We start from the raw sequence: 26,622 nt of genomic DNA on the forward strand, positions 1-26,622 counted from the left end.
GAACAAATTATACTGAATTACAGCACTAAGAATGGTAAACATACAGTAAATGACGGGAATGGTAAATTACGAGGAACTCATAGCATTAACCACTGAGTTTTGCCATTCTTGCAAAACAATCTTTTGCATTTTGGGAAAAGACAGGCCTAAACAAGTTACTTCAGAAACCTGACACTCAGTAAACCAAAACATATACATTAACATCTACTTATGAAGTTTTTTTAAGCTGTCTACAGCGATGGTCCATAAGCACCTGAAGGACCTGACAGTACATGAAAAAAATAATTATTAGAGTCATACTCTAAGCACAGAGAGAGAAATCACAAAAAACACAGGTTAGTCTAAATTATCACAATACAAGAGCTGAGGATTTACTGAATAAATTGGAAATTCCTGTGCACACCTGCCGTATAATTGGGCAAAACAGGCATTGCAAAAGCATGGTTACTACATGCATCTCAATTAGCACTTGCATTGTTCAGGCTCAAAAGGAGGAGCTGGGTGGACACCTGAACCACAGGAAATGTGAATACTTTATCTAGTCAAACCTCGTACCTAAACTCAGCTTGTCTGAGTTTCACCGGCCTCAAGTACATGCCAGTAAACAGGCAAAATGGAAACTCCACCTCCTGCAATAGGGTTCTGAAAAGCACAAAAAAAAGCACTGGTCTTAGAACCACAGTACTACTCTCACAGCAAATCACATGCTTTCTAAACCCCTTCCTCTGACACACCAGCAGCTTACTGCAGTGGCGCGAGTAAAGCAGAAATACTCAGTTACAAAAACCTTGGACAGTCCCTTATGCACCTTGTCATCAGCAGTCAACTCTTCACTGGAATTCAGATTGAATTACATGCAGAAATTATTTAAAGAAATCACATATGAATAACAACCTTTTTTTACAATCTCATCACATGGACTTGTATAGTCTTCCCCACCTTATAAAGGAAATTTGTTCTTGAAAAACCCTTGGTGAGGTGAATTCTCAAACATGTAATTACCATGAGTTCTAATAGTAAAAACTTGTACACAAGGGCCCCAAATCTGACAGCTGTTTATGATAAAATATTCCATTAAAATGTACACAGTAACTTTCATCGCCCATTAACCAGTTCATACGCATTCTTGAAAATGCACCAAAAAAGGCAGATGAAATTACTTATTCAATTATTTCTCCTGGTGAAAACTAATTATTCCCAAGTGCCAAGTTACAGCGAGTGAGTGTGTGTGTGTGTATGCGCATATACGTATGTATGTATATATATATATATATATAATATACACACACACACACACACACACACACACACACACACAAACTAATGCAAAGGTGGTTACTTAGCTTATAAAAGTGGCTTATCTGGAAATCTATCTTCTAGGATTTCTTTTGTCTAGTTAGCTTTTAAGAATCATATTAAGAGTTATTTCCATAGCAGCATGTTAAGCAAGCAGACTCCTCCAAAAGACATGCGCTTTAAATAATTATCAATAATTAAAATAAAAAAAAAAAAAATTTAAAAAACTTTGACAATATATAAATTCACCACTCACAGCAAAATGTAGGCAAAACAGTGCTTGCTTCTGTCCTTGAAATGTATTCTATGTTACTTGGTATATTACTGTACAGAAAGACTACCAGCTAAAAGCCAGCTACTGAAATGTGACGGTTTTCAGACCAGCCTGGGCATGTGTCTAAGATGCTCCACAAAGGAGAAGGGCAGAGTTAAAGAAAGAAAGGCAGCACACAGGCAGAATTCTAAACATTCCTGTGGAATTCAAGACATCCAAAGAACAGGAAATGCTTCTGGTATTAAGAGAGGGATGCAGGGAGGGCTGTAATGAATTTTTTTTTTTTTTTTTAAGTTTGTGTATATATATATTGCATTTTTAAGAGAGACAAGACAAAAAAAAAAAAAAAAAAAAAAAAAAAAAAAAACCTCTCCCTGTTCTACACCCCAAAGCACCTCTTTGTACAAGTGGATTATAGTCAGTCCTCACATCTTTGTATTTAATAAAAGGGAAGTTCTGAGCTTGACTTGATGCCAACATGCCAATGCCCATTCCCATCCCTTGCAACACATCAGGGCAATGACAGGCCTCCAATTCCCTCACTGTCATCCTCATATCCACTGCACCACTAAACTGTCATAATGCAAAGACCCTCTGCACCGAGTGAACTGAGATGTGATTTTAAAAAAATTTAAAAAAAAAAAAAAAAAAAAAAAAAGAAAAGACGCCAGTGAAGAATACAGCTTGCAGTTGCCGCCAAAATATTACCCAGAGCTTTCCTTCATCTTATTTTCATTTTCTGATGAGAAGATAGTAGCAGACACAAACTAAGGCTCTGCAAGAATGACTACTGTGACATTCTTTCATATAAAGCAAATGGGCAATATCTCATCCCAAACATACTTATTCAATAAATATTTTAAGCATGGATCTAATTATTTTGGTTATTTCAGTCATTTCCCTGTTCAAATGGACATTTTTAATGCAAGGTGTCCAATTTATTACTTACAGTGGAAAATAATTTGGAGTGTACCCATTGAACTTAAGTTGTTAATGTACAGTTATGACAAAAAAGTTTATGAATGCTTTGGAATTGTCTAGCTTTCTGCACAGCTCCTAAAATGTGATCTCATCTTCATTTAAGTCATAAAGAGTTGCATTTAACACTTTCTGCAAAAGCTTATCAGATCTCTGAAAAGGTTTTGTGGCCCATTCCGCTAAACAAAAAAACCATTCGGTTCATATATGTTTTAGGAATTTCTTGCCTGGAACAACTTGCTTCAGATTACACCCTATTTCAATGGGACTAAGGTCAGGACTCTGATTTTCCAATTCTGAAATATGGATTTTCTTTTCTTTTAGCCACTCTGTTGCTGATCTACCCCTGTGTTTTACATTATTGTTATATCCCAGGACACCTTTTCTGAGTCATAGATCACAGAGAGACAGCTTGACATTTTGCTGTAGAATCTCCTAATATAACATGGAATTCCTTACGTCCTCAACAACTGCAAGCTGTCCAGGCCCTAAGGCAGCAAAGCAGCCCCACACTATTATACTCCCTCCACCATGCTTCCCCGCTAGGATGAGGTTTGAGTGTTTATATGTAGTGTTTTATTTTCTCCAAACATAATGCTGTGTACATTCACCAAAAGAGTTCAATGTTTGTCTCATCTGTCCACAGAACATTGTTCCATTAGTGCTATAGAACATCCAGGTGGTCTTTAGCAAATTTGAGGAGTACAGTAATATTTCCTTCACGGTAACCTCCCACAAATACCACTCTCATTCAGTGTTCTTATGGTAGACTTCTGAATACACTATCAAGTGTAAGAGATGCCTGCAGATCTACAGTTGTCACCACGGGGTTCTTTTTTCTGAGGTCCTCCAAAATCTCTTTTCGTCAGGCCATTTCGCAGTTCCAAAGAAATCTGTTGTGAAGAACAGGTTTAAAAAAAAAAGTGTGATTTTTCATACAGCTTGGCAAACCCACACCTAAATTAACTGGAAAAGCTGACTCTAATTACCCTCTTTTCAGGATGTCACTATCCAAGAGGTTCACATACTTTATCTTATCAATGAACTTGATTGTTTAAATCATTTCTTCAATAAAGACATGGAAATATAAAGTGTGTGTTTGTTAAATAATACTATATTTGTTGTTATGACCTACATGAAGATCAGTATCAACCCATATAATTCCAGAGGGCTCACAAACTCTCCCACAACTGTGCATTTTCAATGCACAGACAACTAAGTAAACAGCTACCGTGAATACTATTTCACAAGCAAAGAAAGTGACTGTACTAGAATTAAAACAAAATAAATTAAGAGAAAATAAAAAGTAATTTTGCCCTCCAAAGCCATGTTACTCTTTTTACTCCAGGTACAGCACTGCACATTCACAATATCTCACATTTCACTTTCAAAGCAAGTTCCTCAAAAAAAAAAAAACTATCAGGCCATTATCCACAGGACCCCAGAGCCCTCAACACAGGAGAACTGAGAGTAAAATATTCAAGAGGGGAAATAAAGACGTGTGCGAAACAAGTAGTGTCACTGTTTTACAATGAGTGAGGACCCCTCCTTGCCCCTAATACTCCAAATAAAAACTACAGCAGGTGGCTAAAATTTACCATTCAAGGAGAAGAAGCCAGACTTTGACATCTTCAGTTCATGAACGCTAATAAATTATCCAACTATAGTCATGGCCTCTCATTTTAACCCATTTATTTTAATTCTGGCCAAGTCATGACACATAAAAGATTCAATGTTTGCTGTGATTATTAATTCATTTAGCCTTTAACCAAGGCTACTTTTAACTTTTATTCATTTTGTCAATGCTTTTTTTCAGCTGGACTAAGTGTTAGACAACTTATTATTTACCCATTTGTACAGCTTGAAAGTTTTTACTGAAAGAATTCAGAAAACGTACCCTGACCATACGTAATACAGCAAGAACAGGGATTCAAACTGGCCATTTTTATTGCAGCTCAAAAGCTCTAACTACTATATTGGCTCATTCTAACCTTATGTGAAGCTCTTGGAGCAATGTAGACTATCACAAACTCCTGACTAAACATTTTATATGTATAACAAAGGAATAAATCAGAGATGCATGTTTGTTTTTGTTTTATCTCTTACTGGCAGAACTGATCTTCAAGGCACACCACTATAGCTGAACCACACCCAGTCTTGCACCATATGCAGCCTTCTGCCAAGATCAGACTTTACAGTGGAATCAGGAAAGGCATGCATCAATAAAGACTGAGTACTTCCTGAGTCACAGAGGACATGTAACCTCACCATTCCACATTACCGCTCACACCAAGCACAGCCCACTTTGCCTTTTTATTTCACATATCGACTCCCATGTTACGGTGCTGAATGGCCTGACATTCCAGTGTGCATCCTGTTCATAATAAGTTTCTCAGCAACATTAACAAAACATGAAAACCAGATACACCCTGGCTGCACCACCCTGAAAATAAGGGGACAATGCACTGAAAGTTAGCATGAACATATTGACTACTGACATCATTGTCACATACAAACCGAGCCTGCCTCACTTCAGGGCTCAAAAAGCTGCATGTTCATCTGTGCATGTGAACCAATAACCATGGGGCTATTTTTAAAGCACTGCTGCTGTTTGACTCTGTCAACTTGTTGTGGTTATTTTGCTCTATATATTACTTACTGGGTTACAACAAAGAGCTGTGCAGATGCCCCACCCAAAATAAGCCTGACATCTGAAAGCTGCTCTTTCAAAAAAAAAAAAAAAAAAAAAAAAAAAAAACCATCCAGATAGTCAAGGCATTAAAGATGTACAAAAATGACAGCAGGTGGCATAGTGCTAGAGCTGTCATCTCACAACTGACTAACCTGGGTTCAAATCCCTAAATGTGCTGCAGCAAGGTACATACGTTGAATTTATACAGTTAAAAAAAACCCAGCTGCATAAATGTGTAAATCACTATAAAGAGATCAGTGTATAAACCTAACACTGTTACTCTCACCTAAATGAAATCCATACAGTTCAGGCTATATGCAATGTCCTGGTTAGGACTGTCACTCTAACCAAAGGGAGCCAGGCTGAAACCCCCCTTCCTGCAATACCTTTGTTTTGATCAAGGTACTTCTTACATTTTACACTTACATTTATTTAGCAGACGCTTTTCTCCGAAGCAACTTCCAATGAACTCTACGTAGTGTTATTAGCCCACACACCTTATTCACCAAGGTGACTTACACTGCTAGATACTACTTACATTGGGTCACTCATCCATACATCAGTGGAACACACACACACTCCCTATCAGTCACACACTACGGAGGAACCTGAACAGCATCTATGTTAAACTGATACAGAACACACTAGCCTGTTACATAAAAGTGTAATTAAACGTAAGTATTTTGATAAACAAACCAAACTTTGTAAAATTGCCATGCACAAACATTAACAAAGACTAGTTTCTAATAATGGCGATGGGAAGTGTCTGTCATGGCCTGGAGATGGGACAATTGGAATACTAATAAAGTGGTGGATGATGTGTTGGCACTAACACTTTTCAGTGCACATGAACAGTCTAGAGAAGTTACCTAATCACCTGGATCGAGTACTTTTAGTTTTAGCAATTTTGAAGCTACTCATTATGATGTGGCGGCTCCAGAAAAACTGGGAAACCGCGCTTTCAAACACTCGCACAGCCCGTGCAAAACATAACTGTCCGAACAAACGGAAACACGCGGCGACGAGCGAAAACTTCCCGCAGGCGAGTGGATCTTTCAGTTAAGGAACAGCATCGGCTAACGGTCGTCGGGGGAAAACAACCTTGTTTAACAAGGAAATCTGTGCACGTGAAATTCTGGAAACTTTCACGCCACACGGTGACGGTTACGCGCGGGACTCGGGAGCGAAACAGACGCTGTTTTCCATATTATCGGGGATGAATGTATAACACTCACACGAGGAGTGCGGTGAGAAAGAGAATAGCCTAGGGAGGCCCGCCGGGCGACACGGGACGGTGCCGGAGTCCCTCTCCTCTCCCACCGCTTCTCTTCCGTGCCCTGCTGCCCTGCCCTGCTCCGCTCCGCTCTGCGCACAACTACTCGTCTACACGGGAAACTCTCAAATGTTACCTATTTTGGTAAATCAGACAGCATCTGGGGTGTGAAATTGCCTGAGCGGTGTCCAAGGGAGTGCGGGTTTCTTTCAAAAGTGCCTCAGAATCACCCCTTCTTTTCCTCCCCCAAAAAAACTGAAGTTGCGCCTAAACTTGGCGGCTCCACTCACCCACTCCATACTTCTCCTTCTTGGTTGGTACCCAGCGAGACATTTTCACGAAAACCGTGTCCTCAAAGCGTCGAGCTCCTCGTCTCACTCCTCACCCCCCCCAGCGCAATTCTTTTCTTGTGTTCCTGTGTTTTACTGTGACTTTTGTGGCCCAGAGCCTCAGCGAGCCGCCATTTTCCGCCAGTGAGAGGGAGAAGCCCGAGGGGGACGAGTTCCCGTCCGCGCGCCACTCCTCCCGCGCGCTTCCAAAAACATGTTCCTCGCGCAGCGTAAACACCCATTCTTCTCAAACTATGTGTTTGTGTACGTCCCTCTTTGCTGTGTGCTGCAGTGCACTGCACGTTCATAAAGTCTTTTACACACATAACCAAAACTAATCTTGTCGAATTGTAGCACAAACAAAGCCGGCTGTTTTCCTTTTTTTTCCGCAAGCTTTGCGGCTAATATGTAATTTAAATGAAGTCTGACGTTAATATTTTGCTGTAATTTCAATTAAAATTTCAAACAGTCAGTTGCCAAGAGCCACATTGTTTATTTAACAAATTTATCACAGAATGTGAACTATAATGTATTTATTCGTGGTATATTAACATGAATCTACACCATGTGCTACTAATTATGTGTACTTACATATACTATATATATATATATATATATAGCTCTATACTGTATTATCAAACATTACATATTGATAAATTCAAGTACAGTACTATTAAAAGTACTGCTGCTATTACTGGTTTGAATTTCACTTTAAATGTTATGTCTCAGCTAATATTAATATTTTGTGTGTTGGATACCACATAACATAATGTTTTAGTTGGCTGTTAGTTTATAGTTACGCGTTGTCCAAAATGCTGAACAATAAACTATTCATGCTTTATGAAAGAGGATGCCATCAGTCAGTCCAGGCATTGTTAGTGAAGAGGAACTGCAATGTTTACAGGAATGGACGTGGTGAACGGTGACACTGGACTTCACCCTGGGCCGAGGCCTGCAGTCCCGCTGTCCTGTGCGCACCTCACAGATATAAATGTCAAAAGAAATTACATGGGGTCTTGGCCTTCGCCGATAATGCCTCTCCTCGCTTTTTATAATATTTTACTAGTGAGATACTCCAGGTAGAGTTGGTCCTCACATCTGTGGGCTGTGCCATCTGGTAGAGGTACAACCCTCATTTAGTCTCTGTGGAGTTGTGTGTGTGTGTGTGTGTGTTCTCTCCATGTCCATGCGAGTTAAAGCATGCGTTTCGGGTGAATTTGTGACTGTGCATTGGTCTTAACGCTTCACTGTGCGTGTGAGTTAATGTGTGTAATCACCTTGTGATGGACTAGCGTGCCATCCAGGGTTTACCCTGCCTAGCTTAGCACCGAGTGGGACAAGCGGTTATCAATGAGTGAAGTTCTGGCTGTAGTACCTTTGAGCGTGGTTCTTACCCTGCACTGACATTCTAAGAATTACCTTCTATATAAATGGGTAGATCTCTTTAAAGTGAATTTTTGAACATTGTGTTTTAGCTTGGACAAAGGCATCAGCTAAGTAAAGGTTAATACAGTTGCAATGACTGTCCCATCTTGAATAAGTTCAAGTAGAAAATGTGACTTATTCAAAGTATCTTCACGGTTTCGTATTCTCAAAAGTCTGTTTAGATGTCTGTTTTGGAGGAGAGTGCAATGAAACAATGGCTCCCAGGACTATCTCCATCCAATATGTCGGAGGAAGCGGTCCGCAATGCACCCAGACAAACAGCAAACAAAACTGGTCACCTCCTGTGTTAGCTCAGAGTAATTGTAGATTATTGAAATGGTGTACTTTGCTTTATTGAGAAAAGTATTTATGACAGAGATTTGCTTCCATCAACAACTATTTTTAAATAAATATAAATTTCTGGTTGTCTCCTTTGGCATATATCTATTTATTTTTCGTTTTTGTTATTGTTAATTTCATGCCCACATCTTTCTCAGAACCTTTCTGATAGTGTTTTTCTGCCTTTGAGAAGTACCTTGTTATGAGATCCATCTGTATTCTGTGTAATATATGAAGGTCTTCATCAGTTCAATGTCCCTTTTATCAAACTTGTTTATATTCTGAGGTCGTACCTTCAGGGCTACTGCTTTTCTCATAATGGACAATTACATTCATGACAGATTATTTATTCTGAGTGAATAGAATTTTTTTTTATATCTCAGTCATTTAATGATGAAAATTCAATGTGATATCACACCTAGAAAAGCTTCAAAAGGGGGAGACAGAAGTCAAAGAGACTATACAATTTTTCTCACAGAACAATGTCAGGAAAAGATAAATACGAAGCGGGCATTATTACGGAATTTCTGACAAAACGTTACTGACACGCATGTTGTGTGCATGTTTGCTTGGACTCACTGCAATTTCCTCTTACAGTCCAAAGACATGTGTTTTATTGACTCCAAATTGCCCTTCATGTGTGTATGACACAATGAGTGTGTCCGATTGTCCTGTGATGGGGACGACAATCCAGTGTCTGCCCGGCTTCTCTGTGCTTCCATAATAGGCTCCGGACCTCCGTGATACTACATTGGACAAGCAGTCATTGATAATGCATGGCTATATTCATCTGAACATTGAGCCACCATCTATAACTGTTTCATCCCATTCATCTGAGCAACACATCTTTGGTACATAGCAGTAGACAGCACACCAGGACTGAAAGTCACAGCAACACAAGGGACACATACATAGTGTCAAAGCTGAGGTTAGTTCTAAACCTATAGCACTGCAGCAGTGCATCGACACCTCAGCCCGCTGTCTCTTGTGCTCTTTCCATTGGAATATTTATAGGTACGGCATCTGATGCGAAATCTTCAAAAGGGCAGCCATAAAAGATGAGCAGAGCAGCATGTAGCACAGTGCGTCTAGGACTCTAACATTTGCGCTCAAGGTTGGTTGTTTAAGAGTCAGGGGCAAAGGGGTAGTTATACTGTTGTACTCCTGATTCAATTACTGTGATTACATCGATGAAAACCATCCAGCTATATAAAAATGTAAGTGATCTTATTTTGTGCAAAATGTTTGCTCAGCTGTTAAACAATATTAACACTAACTAAATCTTAAATAAAAATAAATATCTATCTAACATTGCTGCACCCATGCTGTATTTCAGCCATAAACCTCCCAAACCTCTCAGCATAAGCAATGAGCAACATCAGTGAAACATGCAGTGTACACTAATTAACTTTATCTGATATTGCCGTCATGCTGCTTTCTCTAATACCTTTACTAATAACACCATATCTCTCAGGCGCCACAGGATATGCATTTTTTTGTCACTGTGCCATGAGGATACTTAAATCAGCTGTAAAGGTCAAATTGTAATACTCCTCCAAGTCAAAATAAATGTTCTTTTTGAGCCCTGTGTGGCCGCTTTTCATTGCCTTTTCAGGGCCGCTATATCTAATAGCATGTGACATTAACCATTTACCTTAGACTTTGTGGCAGCAGTTAGGGTAGTGGTTAGGGCTGTTGCCTTGCAGTGCAAAGGTCCTGTTTTTAAATCCCCACTCCTGCTACAATACCCTTGATCAATATACTTACCCTAACCTCATGCAGTAAGAATACCATGCCGTATGAACGGGTAAATGGTTGTGAAGTTGGGTTTCTAAGATTGCAAATCACCTTTGACAGGGATTTCAGCTAAATGAAGGTTAATAGTAATGATAATAAATTCCACTAGGGTATCAGAGGGTTTCACATTTAATATCCTGTCCACAAGAGGGCATTCCTAGGCTTGCCTTACAAGGCAAACAAATCCATCAATCTCAGTCAAGTTGATCATATTTACACTCTATTGAATCAAACAATACAAAGAATTTATTATGCATACCGTAGGCTTCTCAGAGGTAAAGATATTACTGTCAGCTGTAATATGATAGTATGAACAGATGGGCAAACCAGGAATGGCAAACTAAGAAGATGACATCATCATCATCAGTATGAACATTTCCCACACTATTTTAAATCACACTTGTTTAAAAGTTGCCATGAAAACTTTATACACCACAGAGATTACTATAGAGATTGCTAAAATAAAGATAACTATTGCAGCAACACATCATCAGTAGGTTATGATGTATAAAATTATGGTTTATTTGGACCATATGCTTTCCACAAAAGATATGCACACAGCGGCTTCATACAGGAAGGGAAATAAGAAATGAAAATATTTGTGCTGGTGGTTTAGTTTGTAAATTGAAATGCACTAATGATAAAATATGACGTATGGTGCAATAAGTCATTACATACACTATGTGTTGTGACCCACAAATACATTTTGATGAGTTACACTGAAATCAAAAGTGTCTACTTAAATTTACATTACATTGATTTACACAGTAGTTCACCTCCCATCGAGGGAAGAGGTGAGATTTGTGCCAGGTAAATAAGTCATCACCTGGGAAATCTATCAGCAAATACAGTGGAAAGCCTATCAGCTGGATTAGGATGCAAGATTTAAGTAATTACATTGTGGTTTTCTGGTAATGGTGGCAATATAGCATAACCTTATTAAATGTGAGCACAGACACTATTGGCAACTATGTTCTGCAGGCCAAGTAGGACGGTCGTCTGGGCTTAGGTATGTAATCTATACACAGGTACGCTATGCAATTTTGAGATACGTAAAGTGACGGCATAAAAATGGACTTTGTTAAGCATTTAGGTCACATTACACGGCTTCCCGTTCGTTCTGATGAGAACGTTTCCTTGCTGGAAATTAAATGCCTCCAAGTGGAGTTCCTTTCCACTTCACCATTTCTTAATGAGTAATTTTGCAAAGTCCACAGGAGCCTTAACTCTCAGTGCAAATGTTATTCTTCATGAAAATATTCTCATCAAAAAGAACAATAGCACATAGGGGGCAAGTGAAACATCCTGTTTTAAACAAGATGTAGCTAATGATTATCTGACCCGTAAAGCATTATGAACGCATGAATTAATTCAGTTTATCCCAGTGAAAAGCGTTGACATTTTGATTTGGGAAAAAGGGGCTTTTCAAAGTTTATCCAGCTTTAAATTTAAGCCAAATATTAGCCCATTTAAGTACGAGGAGTGGATTTTCGTTTCCCCTTCATGCACAAATTATAGAAAGGGTGCCGTGACAAATTATATGACTGAGAGGGAGTGTTTTGAAGCACAGCCGAAAGTTCATCGGCGGCCCGCAGTTTTGGGTGAATCTCTCATCTTCGCTCGGCACTAGTCCTTGCGATGCCTTGAAGGTCCTCCTGACACCGGTGTTACTGTACACAGCATCTTGGAGCAACCTGCTGCCTGTACTTCCAGGAGTCACGTGCTGAAGACCATGGATGAGAATAAAAAATAAACAGAAACAAAGAGAGAAATTTAAATCGGATCCAAAAACCCTCGCCTTGTTCTCTGTTTAACTATTTCCACATTTCCACACCATGTTGTCTTGCTTAATTTTTTAATGAATCTCAGTTTTGCAAGAGGTCTGACACACATCATCTACAGTGTCCACAGTGAGCAACAAGCGGCGTAGTGGTTACGGCCATTACCTTCCAGTCAATGAACTTGGGTTTGAAACCTTGCTCCTGCTGTGGAACCCTTCAGCAAGGACCTTACCTTGACTTAACACTGTAAAAACGTACTCTGCTGTATAAAGGGGTTAAACATTCTAAGTACAAAACCTCACGCCATAAGTTACTTTGGAGAAATGTGGGGGATTCAAGTAATGAATAAATCACAGAAACACTTCCCAGAAGACCACACGTCAGGCTTCAGGTTCTTCTTAAAAAGGAAACGTTCTTCCTATTTCGTAAACACTTTTTTTACAAATACAAAAATAGTGAGTTGAGAAATCAAATGACCATGACTACCTGATCTGGAACAAAACAGGGCACATATTATATCTCTGGAAGGCATTTTTACTGTATGTTGCAGATCTGTTTACCGTGATTAAGTGAAACACACAAAGATGCGACTTCTGAATGTTCTGCTCTGTTTTCTGCATAAAGGGAAAACAACTAAGGCGTCTAAATGGAGCTTTTTAATCTAAAAAAATAGCCCAAGGCCCTAACCGTTCCTGCTCCCTCTCTTCTTCACTGCAGCTCAGCTCCTTCGTCACTGTAACCCTTTTGTTCATTCAGAAGGCCTTGCGAAGCTATTTTCCTGCTTCGCTGGAGATACAAGTACCAGGAGGAACTACATCCACAGAGGCTTCAGCGAGCGGAAAGATTTTTAACAGTTTAAAAGAATACTTTAAATTAATAAGTCAAGGAAGAACAGCCGTTAGCACTTAATAAAAAAAAAATCCTGTGACAGCATTCTCCTTTCTGAACATCTGTAACTCCAGGTAAATACATCTGGGTTTAATAAATGTACGCTGCAGTTTTTTTTTTCTTCATGTGACTTGGCTGAATCATAAGAAACTGCAGATGTAATATTCACTCTGTAAACATGTTTAAATGTTGGATAAATAAATGTCAGTAATAAGGTTGATCAAAGTGCAAAAATGTAATGCTTCTGTCACCTTTGATTCAAAAACTGGCTTCAGAAACCTGCAACTTGTAGGAGTCCGAAATCCACGCCAGGACATTTCTGACATTTCGCATCGTCGTCATGGGAACACGTCCAGAGGCCGAACGAGATCCCGTCACGGAGGCAGTGAATTGGGAAAGCTGGTGGCGGGTGCCTGAGCTCCGTGTCAGAGAGGACCGGGGGGTAGGTGGCACCCTTGGGGGAACGCCGGAGTGGAGGAGATCGGGCGACGAGTCCTCGTGGGAGAAGCTAATGTCCAACGTCGGGGTCTCAGTCAGGCCTCGCAGGCCACAGAGCTGCATTGAGGGGTCCAGCATCGCAGGGCTGGATGGGTGGCTGGAGAACCTGGAAAGGATGAAAAGCGGACCTGTTTGTCACAAAGGTCCGTCTTTCGCAGACCGTGTCGAGTCCATCCCTACTCTGCCAAAGGAGCAAACTGGCCGGATCCGCCGGCGCCACTCAGACCTCTCCGTTTTACCTGGCACCTGGAATGCTGCCACCGACTCTGCAGAGCAACGACAGACAGTTCATTTCAGGAGCCTCCCCGAGGGGCAGCCCATCAGACCCCGTGGTCTAGTTGCAGTTAAAAGCGGCTGGCTGCCGGTCCAGAGGAGAGCGATATTGTGCAACCTTCCCCACCGTCCCAACACGTTCGAGGAAGACAGCGGCCAGGTAATCCGCCAGGTGCTATGCGAGGAATTGCAGCAGCTGACTTAAACCTGTCTACACAACACTGAATTCCTCACATGATGCCTCACTGGGCTACATTTCTGCTTTGGTAAACAGCTGATGCATGATGGTACAAAATTCATATGACATTTATACTGTGTCCTAGAATTTCAGCGCAAAAGAGGGCTGATGGTTGCTTCCATTATTACCCACAGCAATTGCATTAAAATGTTTGTTTCTCGAGACTCTCCTTAGGGGATGTTGGAAGAAAGGTGCAGACAGGCAAATCATTTGATTGATATTCAAATGTAAAAAACTATTAAAGCTGTGTTTGGTTTTAAGTGATTTAAGTGACGATATTACATCAATGAAAGAACGGCAGAGGATTTTATGTTTTCGAAAGCCTCAGTTTCCATCCAGCAATATGCTAATATCACTTCCCGCTCGGCTTTCACTAATGAAAACAATGACTGGGACATGCAGACATGGGTAAATGTGAAAAGGCAAAAGCGCCGTGACGGCGTTTGAGCACTGACAACAAACTCGGACGAAAGACACGTATGGCTAAGGCTCTTGCCCTAATTTACGTTTAGTTTAAATCCACTCCACAGTTAAACACTACCTCGTTGATACAATTTTCCTTAATTATGCATCAAAATCGACGAACACTTTGTCGGTCACCAGTGAGGCCAAAACCACAGGTTGAGAGAAAGGAGCTGAACCCAATGACCAATAGCTGGGCTAATGTTTCAAACTACTCTCAGTAGATCAGTTAAGGAAAAGAGAGACTTATCTTGAAAATCCATATTATAATTATTATTACTATTATTTTTGTTCAGGTGATACTTTAATCCAAAGTAACATATCACTTGAATAACTGCGAAAATTATATTGGAATAATTTCCCGAAAGGAATACTTAAGACATGTTGTCTGCAGGACAGTAAAGTAAGGACCCTTCTTGGACTGGAACTTTCTCGTTTTATGTTTGTTTCCTTGACCACTTTATTCAACGGTTTCCATGCCAAATAAATGTTTTTTAAAGATAGATAGATAGATAGATAGATAGATAGATAGATAGATAGATAGTCTGCCTAAACTTACAAAATCTAAATCTTAAACGTACTTGGTTCAACCAGTGCAACTTGGGGTTCACTTATTTTTGCACCTGTACTACTTCCGTATCTCTACTACAAACATGATTACCTTTGTGTTACAGTACATAGCATCATTAGAGAACAGTTCCCTGCAGTGTTTGCTAAACGGTTTAAACTCCTTCATCAAACAGCTTGTGCAAACAAATCTGACTCCGTTTTGAAGACGGGACCCCGGTGGATCTCCGGTATGCTCTGTGAATTTAGCGATTGGATGGATCCAGTCCTGATTTAGTGCTGTTCCCTCTGCACTGATGTCCTGAGATGATCAGATTGTGTTAGGAGAGAACCTGATGGAGCTCAAGACGACCCAGTTTACTTGTCATGTGTCTTAGTGACCACAGGTGGAACTGCCTGGATTGGCAGGAGACAAGAGTGGAGAACAGAGCAGGACTGTTGAAAAGAAGAGCTGATTGGTTCTTTGGTGCAATGTACTGGTACAGTATGGTGACCATGGTGAGATGGTACGATTGCAGTCATCTCTGATGATCATCCCATGAACGATCCTCATTTACGGCACCATTTGAGTGAAATGGGCGTTTTCATCTTTGTGCAGCGAACGCTGTGGTTTCTCCGAGTATGAGCTGTTTGTTCAAATGTATGAATTGAATGAAACCTAGTTATTGACCTCTTTTATAGGCCAGTGTACATGAAACATAAAGAGTCCTTTGATTTCTCCGATGAACAGCTAGAAAATTTACATTTAAATCTGGAGACATGTTGAGCTTCAATAACATTTTGTCGAAATGAAAAAAAAACACATCAAATGGATGATTGATGAGAGGTCACATTTGTTTTTTTTTTTTTTTTTAAATATGGTTCAGTGTCTTATGCAGTGGGATTTTAAAAATGGTGTTTGTTAAGTTGTATAGTACTTTTTTGCAAGTTTGCCTTTTTTCTTTTTTGTGTCTTTCAGGCTCCATTTCGTTCTGACATTCCCAGGATAATGCCTGAAAACATCCAGACGAAAAATGGAATTGGATGTACAGGTAAGCACTTAATGGTGTCTGCGAGAGACATAAGCACTTAATGGTCTCTGCGAGAGACAAAGTGCACTTTTGAATCCGGAGGAATGAAGTGTAGTGTACGGTGTTACTTTAAAATAATTGCTCTAAAACCGGCAAACTGTTTGATTCCTTGTCAACAGGCAAGAAATAAGATCGCAAGTAACACACAGCAATCAGTGGACATCTAGGGTACCTTTTCTGATGTAGCAGCTTTTGCTGTTTCTAGTAAAGTAATCCGCGCACGTTATTTAGTGCTCAGTCCCACTGAAAAAAAAATCATGTTTGGATGTAAACATACATCCTCAGATACTGCAGCACCTTCTTATGTCAAACAGAATCAACTAATCATTGATCATAAATTATTGTGGTGCAAGAGATTTGTAAAATCTAACGCCCCAGGCTACCGCTACGGCCACATCTATCTCAGTCCGCTGTTGTATGCTGCGCAGAGAGCTGTCGTGCTTTCGGCTGGAGGTGTGATTAATTCGGGTCCTCCTTCTCCTCCTACACGCTTCATCCGTCCACTCCTCAGTCCCCGTTTGCTCTCTGTCCCGATCAGTCCCGCTGGGAGGTTGCCTGAATGGCGCTATTGAACCACCTCAATGAGCCCCTAGAACAAAAGTGGATTGCGGACAGAAGCTCTGCTCACTCTGTTTCCCAGCAAAACGGCTCATCACATTGAAATAACAAGTGACACTGGTGTCGATACACAAATTTCAAAGTTTTTTTTTCTCACCCGTACTGCATTTGTATTTCGTCGAAATCGTGTAGGGTATTAATTCCCAGTTTCCCTAAGAAATGCGGCTTGTTTTTTTTACGACAGCTATATGTAAAGATGTTCTTATTTAAAAAAAAGCATGAAAATTCTCTTGATCAGTTTGCTGGTGAGGACCTGCTGGGGTTGGCAACTCAAAGCAGATGGCGCTCCCAAGTAGCCCAGGCGCAGAGCAATGGGAGGCCCTGCACCCACTGCCTCTCCCCTTGTTTACATATTAATTACTGAGCGGAGGTCTCGAGATCACGCTGAAATCGGCAATCTGGAGCTCTGCAGGGTAGTCCCCCGGGCTGATGAATTCAGTGCTGCTCCCAGTGGGCACAGCCAGCTCCGTTCCCATTTCTTGTTCCATTCCCACCACCGAGGTTGTGCTCTTGCACTGAGCTCCAGCAAAAACTTCTTCTCATTTGCTGAGCTATGGCGCAAGCTCTCAAACATCCCTTTAAATTAATTTGTGCTGTTTCTATTCAATAGGCACTTATGTAAAGTTACTTGGGTTTCTTTTTTACTGTAGTAATACCATGCTTATGATGCTGCTAAGTTTACTGCATGAACATAAAGTAAAATGAATACAGAAATGGGAGTACTACTGGGACTTGAACTGGAAGACTCTTGTGTCCGGGTCTTTACTCAGTGTGACACCTCCTGCCCTTGTGTGCAATACATACCATTTTATGTATCCTGTGCTTCCTTGTAATTTAGGATTTTTGCAAACATATTATAGTTAATGTGTGTTATTTCTACAAACGGTTATTGTGAAAGGCCCCAGCCAGACAGACATGGGACTGTTTCAGGGCTCCTTTTTCGGCTTTGACTATGCACGCAAACTATTATCTCAGTGTGCTTCAAATGGTCTGGGTCCCAGCCGTACTGTCTTTATGAATGTGGAATGAAACAGAAGAAAAACGGTACAATTAGGCTGCAAGAAGACAGAAAATTTGTCTTGTGGTCTACAGGCAGCATCATTTGCTTGGCAGACATTCTTTATCCAGCACGGCATGAGAAAACCCGCATTTTTAGCGTATCCATTTATTCGGCCAGCTGTTCGCTTGCGCTATTCAGGTTATGTAAAACAGCAATGTCCCATCTGATTTGTAATGCCTAACTGCTGGTCCACTTTACAGTTCCTTAACTGCAAAGTGAGCAGCTGATCAAGTCACAATGCCTTAATACGTTCTGAACACTGAAATTAATTTCTTTGGTATACAACCCAAGAACTATGATAGTCATATGTTTTACATTCTACCCAAGATTCAGGAAGATATGCATGCTCATAGTCAACACAGATTTTTGTCATTTCTACAGTAGTCATGGTAACAGATGCACTGGTTCCATCAATTGGATTATACAGCAAAGAAGATTTAGTTTTAACATGAAAACTAGATCTATTTACAGTCTTGGACAGTCTGTGTTGGGTAGCAAAACAGATTTGATATAAATACAAGTAAATGCTTTTAATAAATACTTTATTTGTATTGCAATATTATATTTGAAGTGGATCTTGGCACAAATGTTATGATAGTAGAAATGGCCTTATGCTGTACTTCTGTGAAAGTGATGTGTCTTCTGATCAAATAAGTGGATTCATAAAAAAGGTTTTAGTGCTGTGCAAGATGATTATACCGCAAGTAAGGTGGTCAAAGCAGGAGTTCAAAACCCATCCGATCAGATAGCAGGATTCACCTGCTGGAGACAGGAGGCCATGGCATTTCCAGGTGTACTGAGAACAGCCACTGGGAAGTGAGTCCATCACCATGAGACTCAGCTGGGGCTAAAATGAGGATGGGAGGTAATTAAATGACATGAATGATTGATATGAAAATGAAAAGGAATGAAACTAACAACAAAGAAAATCACAGAAACCAGGTGTCACGCCCATGCCCTCGAACCAAACGGCCGCACCTGTTGTGAATCAGGGCAGCGGGATATATAAGGGGTCTAGCCGGCTCACCAGGTAGCGGAATGTCATTGAGACAACTGTCCTCCTTGTGCTTATAGCCTGTTCTCTGGCATCTCTGATTCCTGTTCCTCGGTGCCTGGCTTCTTAACATTCACCTCGCTCTCTGAGTTTGTCTATGGATCTTCGCTCTCACTCTGACCGCCGATCGACTGACTCTTCGCCTGTCCCCGACAAGGATAACTCGCCCAATCCCTCCGTTTCAGATAACCTCTCCTGAACTTGGGTCCAGCCTTCCCTGTGTCCTCCGTTCCACGTGACACCAGGCTTTAGTACATAAATTATCAATAAGACTAATATGGGACTAAGAGGACAAGAGGAGAACTATAAAAAGACCAACAAGTCTAAATGGAGACTCACTGTAATGAGGTACTGAAATGTACCTGAAATTGCACCAACACCAAAGGCTAAATCAGAACTAAAAAAGTGAGTAACACTGATACTAGAAAATGTAATATTCGTTTTACTCCAATTGTTTTCATCAAGTTATGTCGGACTGTTTTATCTTATTCAGTGGCTCATGAGTGAAACCGATGTGACTTGAACCTCTCCAGACATCAGTTGCCCTTGGTGAAGAGTATGCCCTAGGGTAAAAGTGTTGCTACAGGTAGCATTTGAGACAGCAGAGCAAGTACAACTGGAAATGTTTAATACAGGATTAAAGAGAGGAGATTTTATCATGGAAACTGTCCTCTGCCACTACCATAATATGCAAATTCAGCAGCTGGAAGTACTACACGGTGACCATGGATTTGGGCAAATACTTAATGTATTTTCCATCTTGGTGTAAAGTCCGCTGGAGGGTTCGCACCTGCTGCCAAGCTTGGCTGCTGAACCTCCCCAGCCGGGACACTTGTGGACAAAAGGAAGATGAGTGGTGGTGAGCTTGAGGAAAACAGAACGTACGTGAGCCTTGAGTTCCATTGGCATTTATACACAATGACAGCTAGGTGTGGTCGGGGTTTGGGCTAATATTTCCCTCCCAAAATTTCCTATATGAGTCTCTAGCTCATTTGAGACAGTCAGACAGTTTTATGGATCACTTAAACTTTTTGAGATGCGTAATGAAAATGTGCTTCCCAAATATTTAACAGCACTGGGCACTTAAGATGTATTTATGCGGAGAAAAGTGTTGGAAAAACTTCTAGATTTGAGTCATGTAACCAATCAAGTCTTTCTGAGTCTAGAAAAAGATCTCTGAAGCATCACATGAGCTATGAAAAGGAAGGAGGCAGAGCCAGTAAATTTCTTTCCCAGCTATAAGTTGACCTGAGGACATGGGGTTTCTGTAATAAGGGTGGAGTAGCAGCACTAACCAAACCTCAGAGCAAGAATAGCCTGAGTGTGGGTGGAAAGTACATCAGTTATTCCATCAAAAAAGTGCATTTCGACTTAAAGGGACAAAGATGATGGTATAAGTCATACTGAAAATGATTAAATTATTTAGCCGACACCTTTGTCAAAAGTAACTTACAATTTTACGTTTGCACAGTAAGTTGTGAATATCCTTGTACAGTTTAACAGAAGAACGTCGCTCAAGGATATAGTAGAAAAAGCAGGGATTTAAACCTGGCTCTGACCAGGTTTAGGCAATGACCCTAATTAATACGCCATTTGATCCTCAAAAATATTCAGTAATAATATATTGACTTGTCTATGTCTTATAAATAGCACATTTGTAAAATGCTACTTACTCTTTATAATAATACCGTTTATTACCCTTTGTACCACATTTACTTCGCTTACACCAGCTTACAGAAAGCGACAATTTCCAGACCTCAGATTTTCTCCAGAAGGCACGGCTTCCAAGATAGCTGGGCATTTGTCACACCTGTAGGCCAAGAACCTGGAGTTCAAGCATAAATTGCTTATTCAGTTATCGGGGTGCACAGCCTTTGCGGTTTGGCAGGGGGTTTGTCGGTTGCGCTACTTTGGTTTTTCAAAGCACCCATAGTTTTCCGCAGAGAACGGGTTGTTAAAATCCACGTGTGGCAGGTGCTGTGGGCCTCAACAATAGGCGCTTGTTGACACAGGCAGTCAAAAACAGCAGCGACGCAGCCGTTTCTGCTTCTGTGAGCACTTCTCGCCCTCTCAGAACATAAAAAATGTAATTAACAAACAATAAGTGGGCCACTGTTAGTGAGAAAATAATTATGACATAAAAACTGGCACCAGAGAATCGTTTGTTTGTGCAGAGAGAACATATTTGAACAGCCTCCTTTTGCCTTGAAAAAAAAACGCTGCTGCGCTTTATTTGACGAGAAGGGATGTGCACGGGAAACGATGAGGGTGAATCACGGTGCATGTTTACACAGCGCGTTCCTATGTCTCTTAGTGCTTCACATCTGAATGGGCCCAGAAGCGAGATCATTTCTGAAATGGGGGGGAAAAAAAAATAGTTGTCCTCCGTCATATGTTCATGGATGGGGCGATGTCGTGGTCGGGGGGTTTTACGATCAGAACGGCCCTCGAGGCCATGCGGCCGTTCAAATTCAAGGCCGATGAACTGTGCTAATGTTGCTACGCTTCGTGTGTTAGTGTGATTTACCTCATTATGTCTTCCTGGGTTCTGCCGAGGTTTCGGCCACATCGCAGAGCTGTTGGACGATCCAGCGGGATTGCTCACGAACTCGCTCGTCAACCAATAAGTTTAGCATTTTTCTAAGCTATTAGGACGTAAGAGGGAGCGGCGGTCTAGGGATGGCAGGGAGGTCAGCACAGGGTGCGCCGTGGCTCAGGTTGCCTCCTGCTTGGACGCTAAACCCCACGACAGCTGGCAGGTGACGGTGCAGGTGCGAGGCGGCGCCCCTCTGCACACACCCCTCACGCTTCAGGACTCCGTAAGTGGGCTTCCGTGCGCGTTCGCCAAGGGCAACCGCTCTGCCTGTGGCGAACATCGCTTTTTGTGAAGTAGAATTCAGATCACTTCTGAGGGTAAGTAAAATCTCTTGGCATTCATGGTCATATCATTAATTTAGAATATAATGCAGGGGGGCGCGGCGGTGCAGTGGGTTTGGCCGGGTCCTGCTTTCCAGTGGGTCTGGGGTTCGAGTCCCGCTTGGGGTGCCTTGCGACGGACTGGCGTCCCGTCCTGGGTGTGTTCCCTCGCCCTTCAGCCTAGCGCCCTGTGTTGCTGGGTTAGGCTCCGGCTCCAGCTCCCCGTGACCCCGTATGGGACAAGCAGTTTCAGAAAATGTGTGTGTGTGTGTGTGTGGAATATAATGCAGAAACAGAAAACGGTCGAATCGAGTCATTCCAGGATGAAATTTAAAGCACGGATGTATAAAATATTTATTCCAGGAGAGAATAAATTTGCCATTTGGGGTGGGGAAAAAGAAATGGTGACTTGGTGTAGGGATACCGTCCGTGGAAAGAGCGGCTGGGCTTTTCTCGCTGAGGTTTATGACACCATTTCCCAGCAAGGCAGCAGACCTTGTCCGGGCTTCGTAAGCCGACTTGCTGAATGGTGTGTAGCGCGCCACGCCGTCTGCTTGCTGCACGTCCATCTGGTCCTCTGCAGTGGTCTGGCCCGATGCCATGCTCTCCTCTGCTTCCTCTCTTACCAAGGGGACCTCGGTGTCCCAGTTAATCTGAAGTGTTTCCAGGAGTACCATACGTTACTGCAGTAACTGTGACTCAACAGGTCGAATCCCAACAGCGGGAGTTTCACTCAAAAAAAAAAAAAACCCTTCAGAACTGCTGCTATGTGTGGAGGTGAAGTTTTAGGCCATGCTGAGATTGTGCTGCACTGTCACGGCTTTTGTGGCACTGCCTTCACTCCTGTTCTCTGTGCAGATCAAAGACCTCCAGAGATGGACAGCCGAAGGGGGGACGCTATGAACCCGAGACTGTGGTGCTTCCCAGGCCGAGCTCCACTTAGGCTGGACCAGGTAAACATGGTTCTCACCGGGCATTTGCCTGGTCTAAAGACACATCCCATGGGGGGGCGGCGCGGTGGAGGTGAAAAAATCCAGAACACCGATTTGGGAAATCATCACCGGTGTGTGATCATGTCTTTTGTTACTCCGAAATGCATCCATATTTGTGTACGCAATTTTAAAAACTTGCATGCATGCAATGCAAGCACTCTTCTCTTCATTCTTGATGTCTGAAGTCAGTTCGGAGCCCTAAGAAGATGTACAGATATCTGACACTTTCCACCAAAGTGACTCACTTTTAATTTATCCATTTATACAGCTGGGTAATTTTACTGGGACAATTTATGGTAAGTACCTTATTCAAAAGGTACTACACCTGGAGGCAAGACTTGAACCTGCCATATCTGAGTCCTAAGGCAAACATTCTAACCACTTCACTGCCAGCTGCACCTAGGTAACTGCAGGTACATATTTGTATAGTGGAACAGTACAAATCACTTACCAAGTATTTACAGTGAAGGACACTCAATAATACTGTAATAATCAAAGCGTTTCACTGTGGGAGTAATAACACTACTACAGTAGTTCTTCACAGCCGTGGCGGAACAGCGATACCGCCATCAATCACCGCGCCGCATTTCCAATTAGAAACGGAAAAAGCCGTTCTCATAAAAACGAAAGCTTTTCTGTGTGGTTCCTGAGGAAAACCCGTCTGAGCTTTCAAAGTAAACGTATCGGCGTTCAGCACAACGGGCCGAATGTTTCCTGATGCGCCTGCTTGGAAGCGCGGCGCACGCCCACATTCTCTTTCAGCTTCAAGACATTATTGTCAGGGTTAATTTGCGCAGCACCCAAGTGTTCCCCGACGGATTACGCATTACCATGGCAACAACATCCGATTAAGATCTAACCGCTGGAATCTTAAACAGTGACAGAAAACCTGATTGTTCCTAACTGGCTTTTTCAGGTATAACTCAGGGAAACACGCTTTGCTGAAAGCAGAAAAGAAATAGAACATTTCTGACATAATGAAGCTATGCCTCTGAATTAGTGTTCTTCCCTCGCAGGAAAGGAGGGAGAGCCTCGCTTCGGCGGGGAGCCGTTTGACAGCAGGTCAAAGGGGTCAGCCGAGGGAACGTGAGAGGATGCCGCCTGACGGCCCCGTAAGGTCGGGGCGCGGGGAGCTCAGCGGCGTACTTCGCAGAACGACGAGCGCCCCTCAAGGTCCATCTTTCACAACGCCCCCTGCGGGGAGCAATGCCGGCCCGCCCAAAGTGAGGACGGGATTCTCCTCCATCACGATTGCTTCACGGAAGATCCCTCAGGCCACCGACGTACTCCTCCCTGCCCCTGCGAACAGAAACGAGAGCCGTGAACACTCCACCCCAACCTCTGCCGCTCCAGTCGATACCCCGGTACTCGGGCCAGCGGTGGTGTACAGGAGGAAAGCGACAGCCATCAAGGTGACGGGCCGCAGACAGAGCTACGCCGCAGGCGAAACCTTGGATGGGCCGCACCCAACTGCACCGAGGCACAGCTTCGCCGAGGGGGACAGTAAAGAGAATAGTCTCTTGCAGTTCACCCCAAACCTGTCCGGCTCCCTGCCACAGGGCTCCATTCGCACCGGCAACTCGCCGAAAGCACCGGCAGAAGCCACCTGCTCCGCTGCGTGCCTAACAAAATCGGAGGAGCCAGGTGGAGGAGGACAGAAGATCCACAGGTCCACCTTATCCCTTTACCTGAGCAGCCCTTCTTCTGGAGCGGTCCCTGGGAACAGGCCCAGGAGACCCCTCAGCTTCACAGGAGGGCTTGGTGAGACCGGTGAGAGCAACTTCAAGGCAGCAGAGGTGGAACCCAGGCGCAAGAGCCTGGGTCCTTCTGGGGGGACCAATAGTAACGTGTTGGATGGAGCAGCAGCAAGCCCGAGCACATCAACGACGCAAGGGGACACAACAGGGCCAGCTGTGGAGAAGGCAAAGCACCGGGGGCCTCTCGACTTGTGGAGTCCCTCGAGGAACCCGCATCCCGCCTTCATCCGAGCCCGAGGTACGAGCGCGCTCGGTCTCAGTAGGGTTCCCCAGCCACGTGTATCTGCATGTTGGCTCAAGTTGAGGCGTGTTCCCGCTCTGTCCTCAGACTGTGCGACAGAGGGACCCAAACCAACGTAGACGCTGGCATCTCGCCCTCAGTGAGCGGCTGAAACACACGTCCACTGCTTCCCTCCTCACCTTCACACACACAGCAATAGCCCTGCATTCCTAATGGCGCTCAGGAGTAGCAAGAGTGACCCAGGGACACTCAAGTCAGTTTGTGGGGAAGTTGGGTCAAGAGGATCTGTGACCCAAAGATGACAACACCAAGCTCACATGTAGCTAATGCTTCCGTCTAAAGCAACTTACCTATTTATACAGCTGAGGAATTTTAACAGAGTAGTTTAGGGTAAGTAGTTTACTCAAAAGTACTATAGCTGGAGAGAAGTTCTGAACCTACAACCTTCAGGTCCAAATATAGCACTTCTAACCCCTATACTATCAGCTCTCCCTGCAGCCTGTGTTTTTCACTAACTGATTTTGCTGAATCAGTGCAATCATTCAAGGCTGCATGATGAGAAACATAACACAAAGAGAACAGGTCAGAAAGGGGGAGGTAGGAGGTGGTGCTAGTGCCATACAGCTCCTGGACTCTGGGATTGGAGGTGGGTTCAAATCCAGCTCAGTCTATGTACAGTTTCCCTAGATTCCCTCCAGGTGCTCTGGTTTCCTTCCACAGTCCAAAAAAGTGTGTTTCAAATGAACTGGTGCTTTTAAATTGACCAACGTGGGTAAAAGTGTGTATGACATCCCTGTGGTGGACTGGCCTCCCATCCAGTGCAAACACAACCTACACAGGCTCCAGACCACCCCGACCCTGCAGTGAATAAATTGTTACTAATGACAAATTGACACAAGAAGGAATAGGAGATATTTAGAGTCTCTAGAAATGAATTACGGTCCCATGTGCCGCTAGAAGGTTTTAAGATTGTGACAAAATCTTGATGCGGCTCCTCTCAACAGGACAGGCAGGCTGTACGCTGAAACACCATTTATTTTCACACATGAAAATGACTCCCATGGTTAATCTTCTTTATGATACCATGGATTGAAACGTTTCCTCTTTTCCGTTCTAGAGAACGGATGGCGACAGAGTCCTGATCTTACCCTGGCGCTCAACGCTGCATCTGTCATAGCCCATATAAAGCGACTAAGTCAGCTGAAGAAGACACCAGTCATCCTTTCTGCCAAGGACTCAAAGAGATGTAGTGACTCTGGCGGAGCGGGTATGTAACACCCCAGAGTGTGTCGGGATCGTGGAGAGACCCCTTGCATTCATTTCCGTTTACTTGATAACAATAAGTTCTTAGTTATGTTGATTTTTGCATTGGTTATGATTAGTTAAAACGTACATATTATGAAAATACCACTAGTACGTCTAGAGGGTCAGTTTTAGTCACAGAATCTTGCTTTCACTGTTTTTATTAAATTTTTAGAGAATTTTTGCTCACACATAAGGAATACTATATTAAGAGTTTTTAAATGCCATTTATTAACAAAAAATTACATAGATATTCTGCACTGGGGCATACTGGAAAAAGCACTGAAACATAGCAGCTGTTGGAAGATTCTAGAAGGCACCAGAACATTCTGGAAAGCATCAGACCCTGAAAGGTACTGGAATATTCGATATTTGGAACCCGGTGTCGAAATTCACCAAAATTTTCTAATTTCATGAATGTGGAATGTTTTTCTAAAAACTGACATACAGTACAAACTGATGCCAAAACTATGATCAATCTAACAAAACTGAATGGAAAAAT

The 26,622-nt window shown here is 42.5% G+C and overlaps 2 protein-coding genes across 3 annotated transcripts in view; one reads left to right on the forward strand and one right to left on the reverse strand.

Annotated features, from left to right (window-relative positions):
- dock1 (dedicator of cytokinesis 1) overlaps positions 1-7,013 on the reverse strand; it is a 178,365-nt gene extending 171,352 nt beyond the window's left edge. For both annotated transcript variants that reach the window (XM_018761113.2, XM_018761112.2), the window contains exon 1: positions 6,804-7,013. In XM_018761113.2, the coding sequence (XP_018616629.1) occupies positions 6,804-6,846 (43 nt within the window). In that variant the 5' untranslated portion in view covers positions 6,847-7,013. The remainder of the gene's footprint in view (positions 1-6,803) is intronic.
- A 6,483-nt stretch (positions 7,014-13,496) lies between these two features.
- On the forward strand, positions 13,497-26,093 carry c24h10orf90 (chromosome 24 C10orf90 homolog). Its single transcript, XM_018761033.2, has 5 exons — positions 13,497-14,003; positions 16,069-16,141; positions 22,687-22,781; positions 23,837-24,815; positions 25,936-26,093. The coding sequence occupies exons 1-5, from the start codon at positions 13,584-13,586 to the stop codon at positions 26,091-26,093; spliced, it is 1,725 nt and encodes a 574-aa protein (XP_018616549.2). The 5' UTR covers positions 13,497-13,583.
- The last annotated feature ends 529 nt before the right edge of the window (positions 26,094-26,622 follow it).

Source organism: Scleropages formosus, chromosome 24 (genome assembly GCF_900964775.1).
Source record: "Scleropages formosus chromosome 24, fSclFor1.1, whole genome shotgun sequence".
Classification (NCBI taxonomy): Eukaryota; Metazoa; Chordata; class Actinopteri; order Osteoglossiformes; family Osteoglossidae; genus Scleropages; species Scleropages formosus.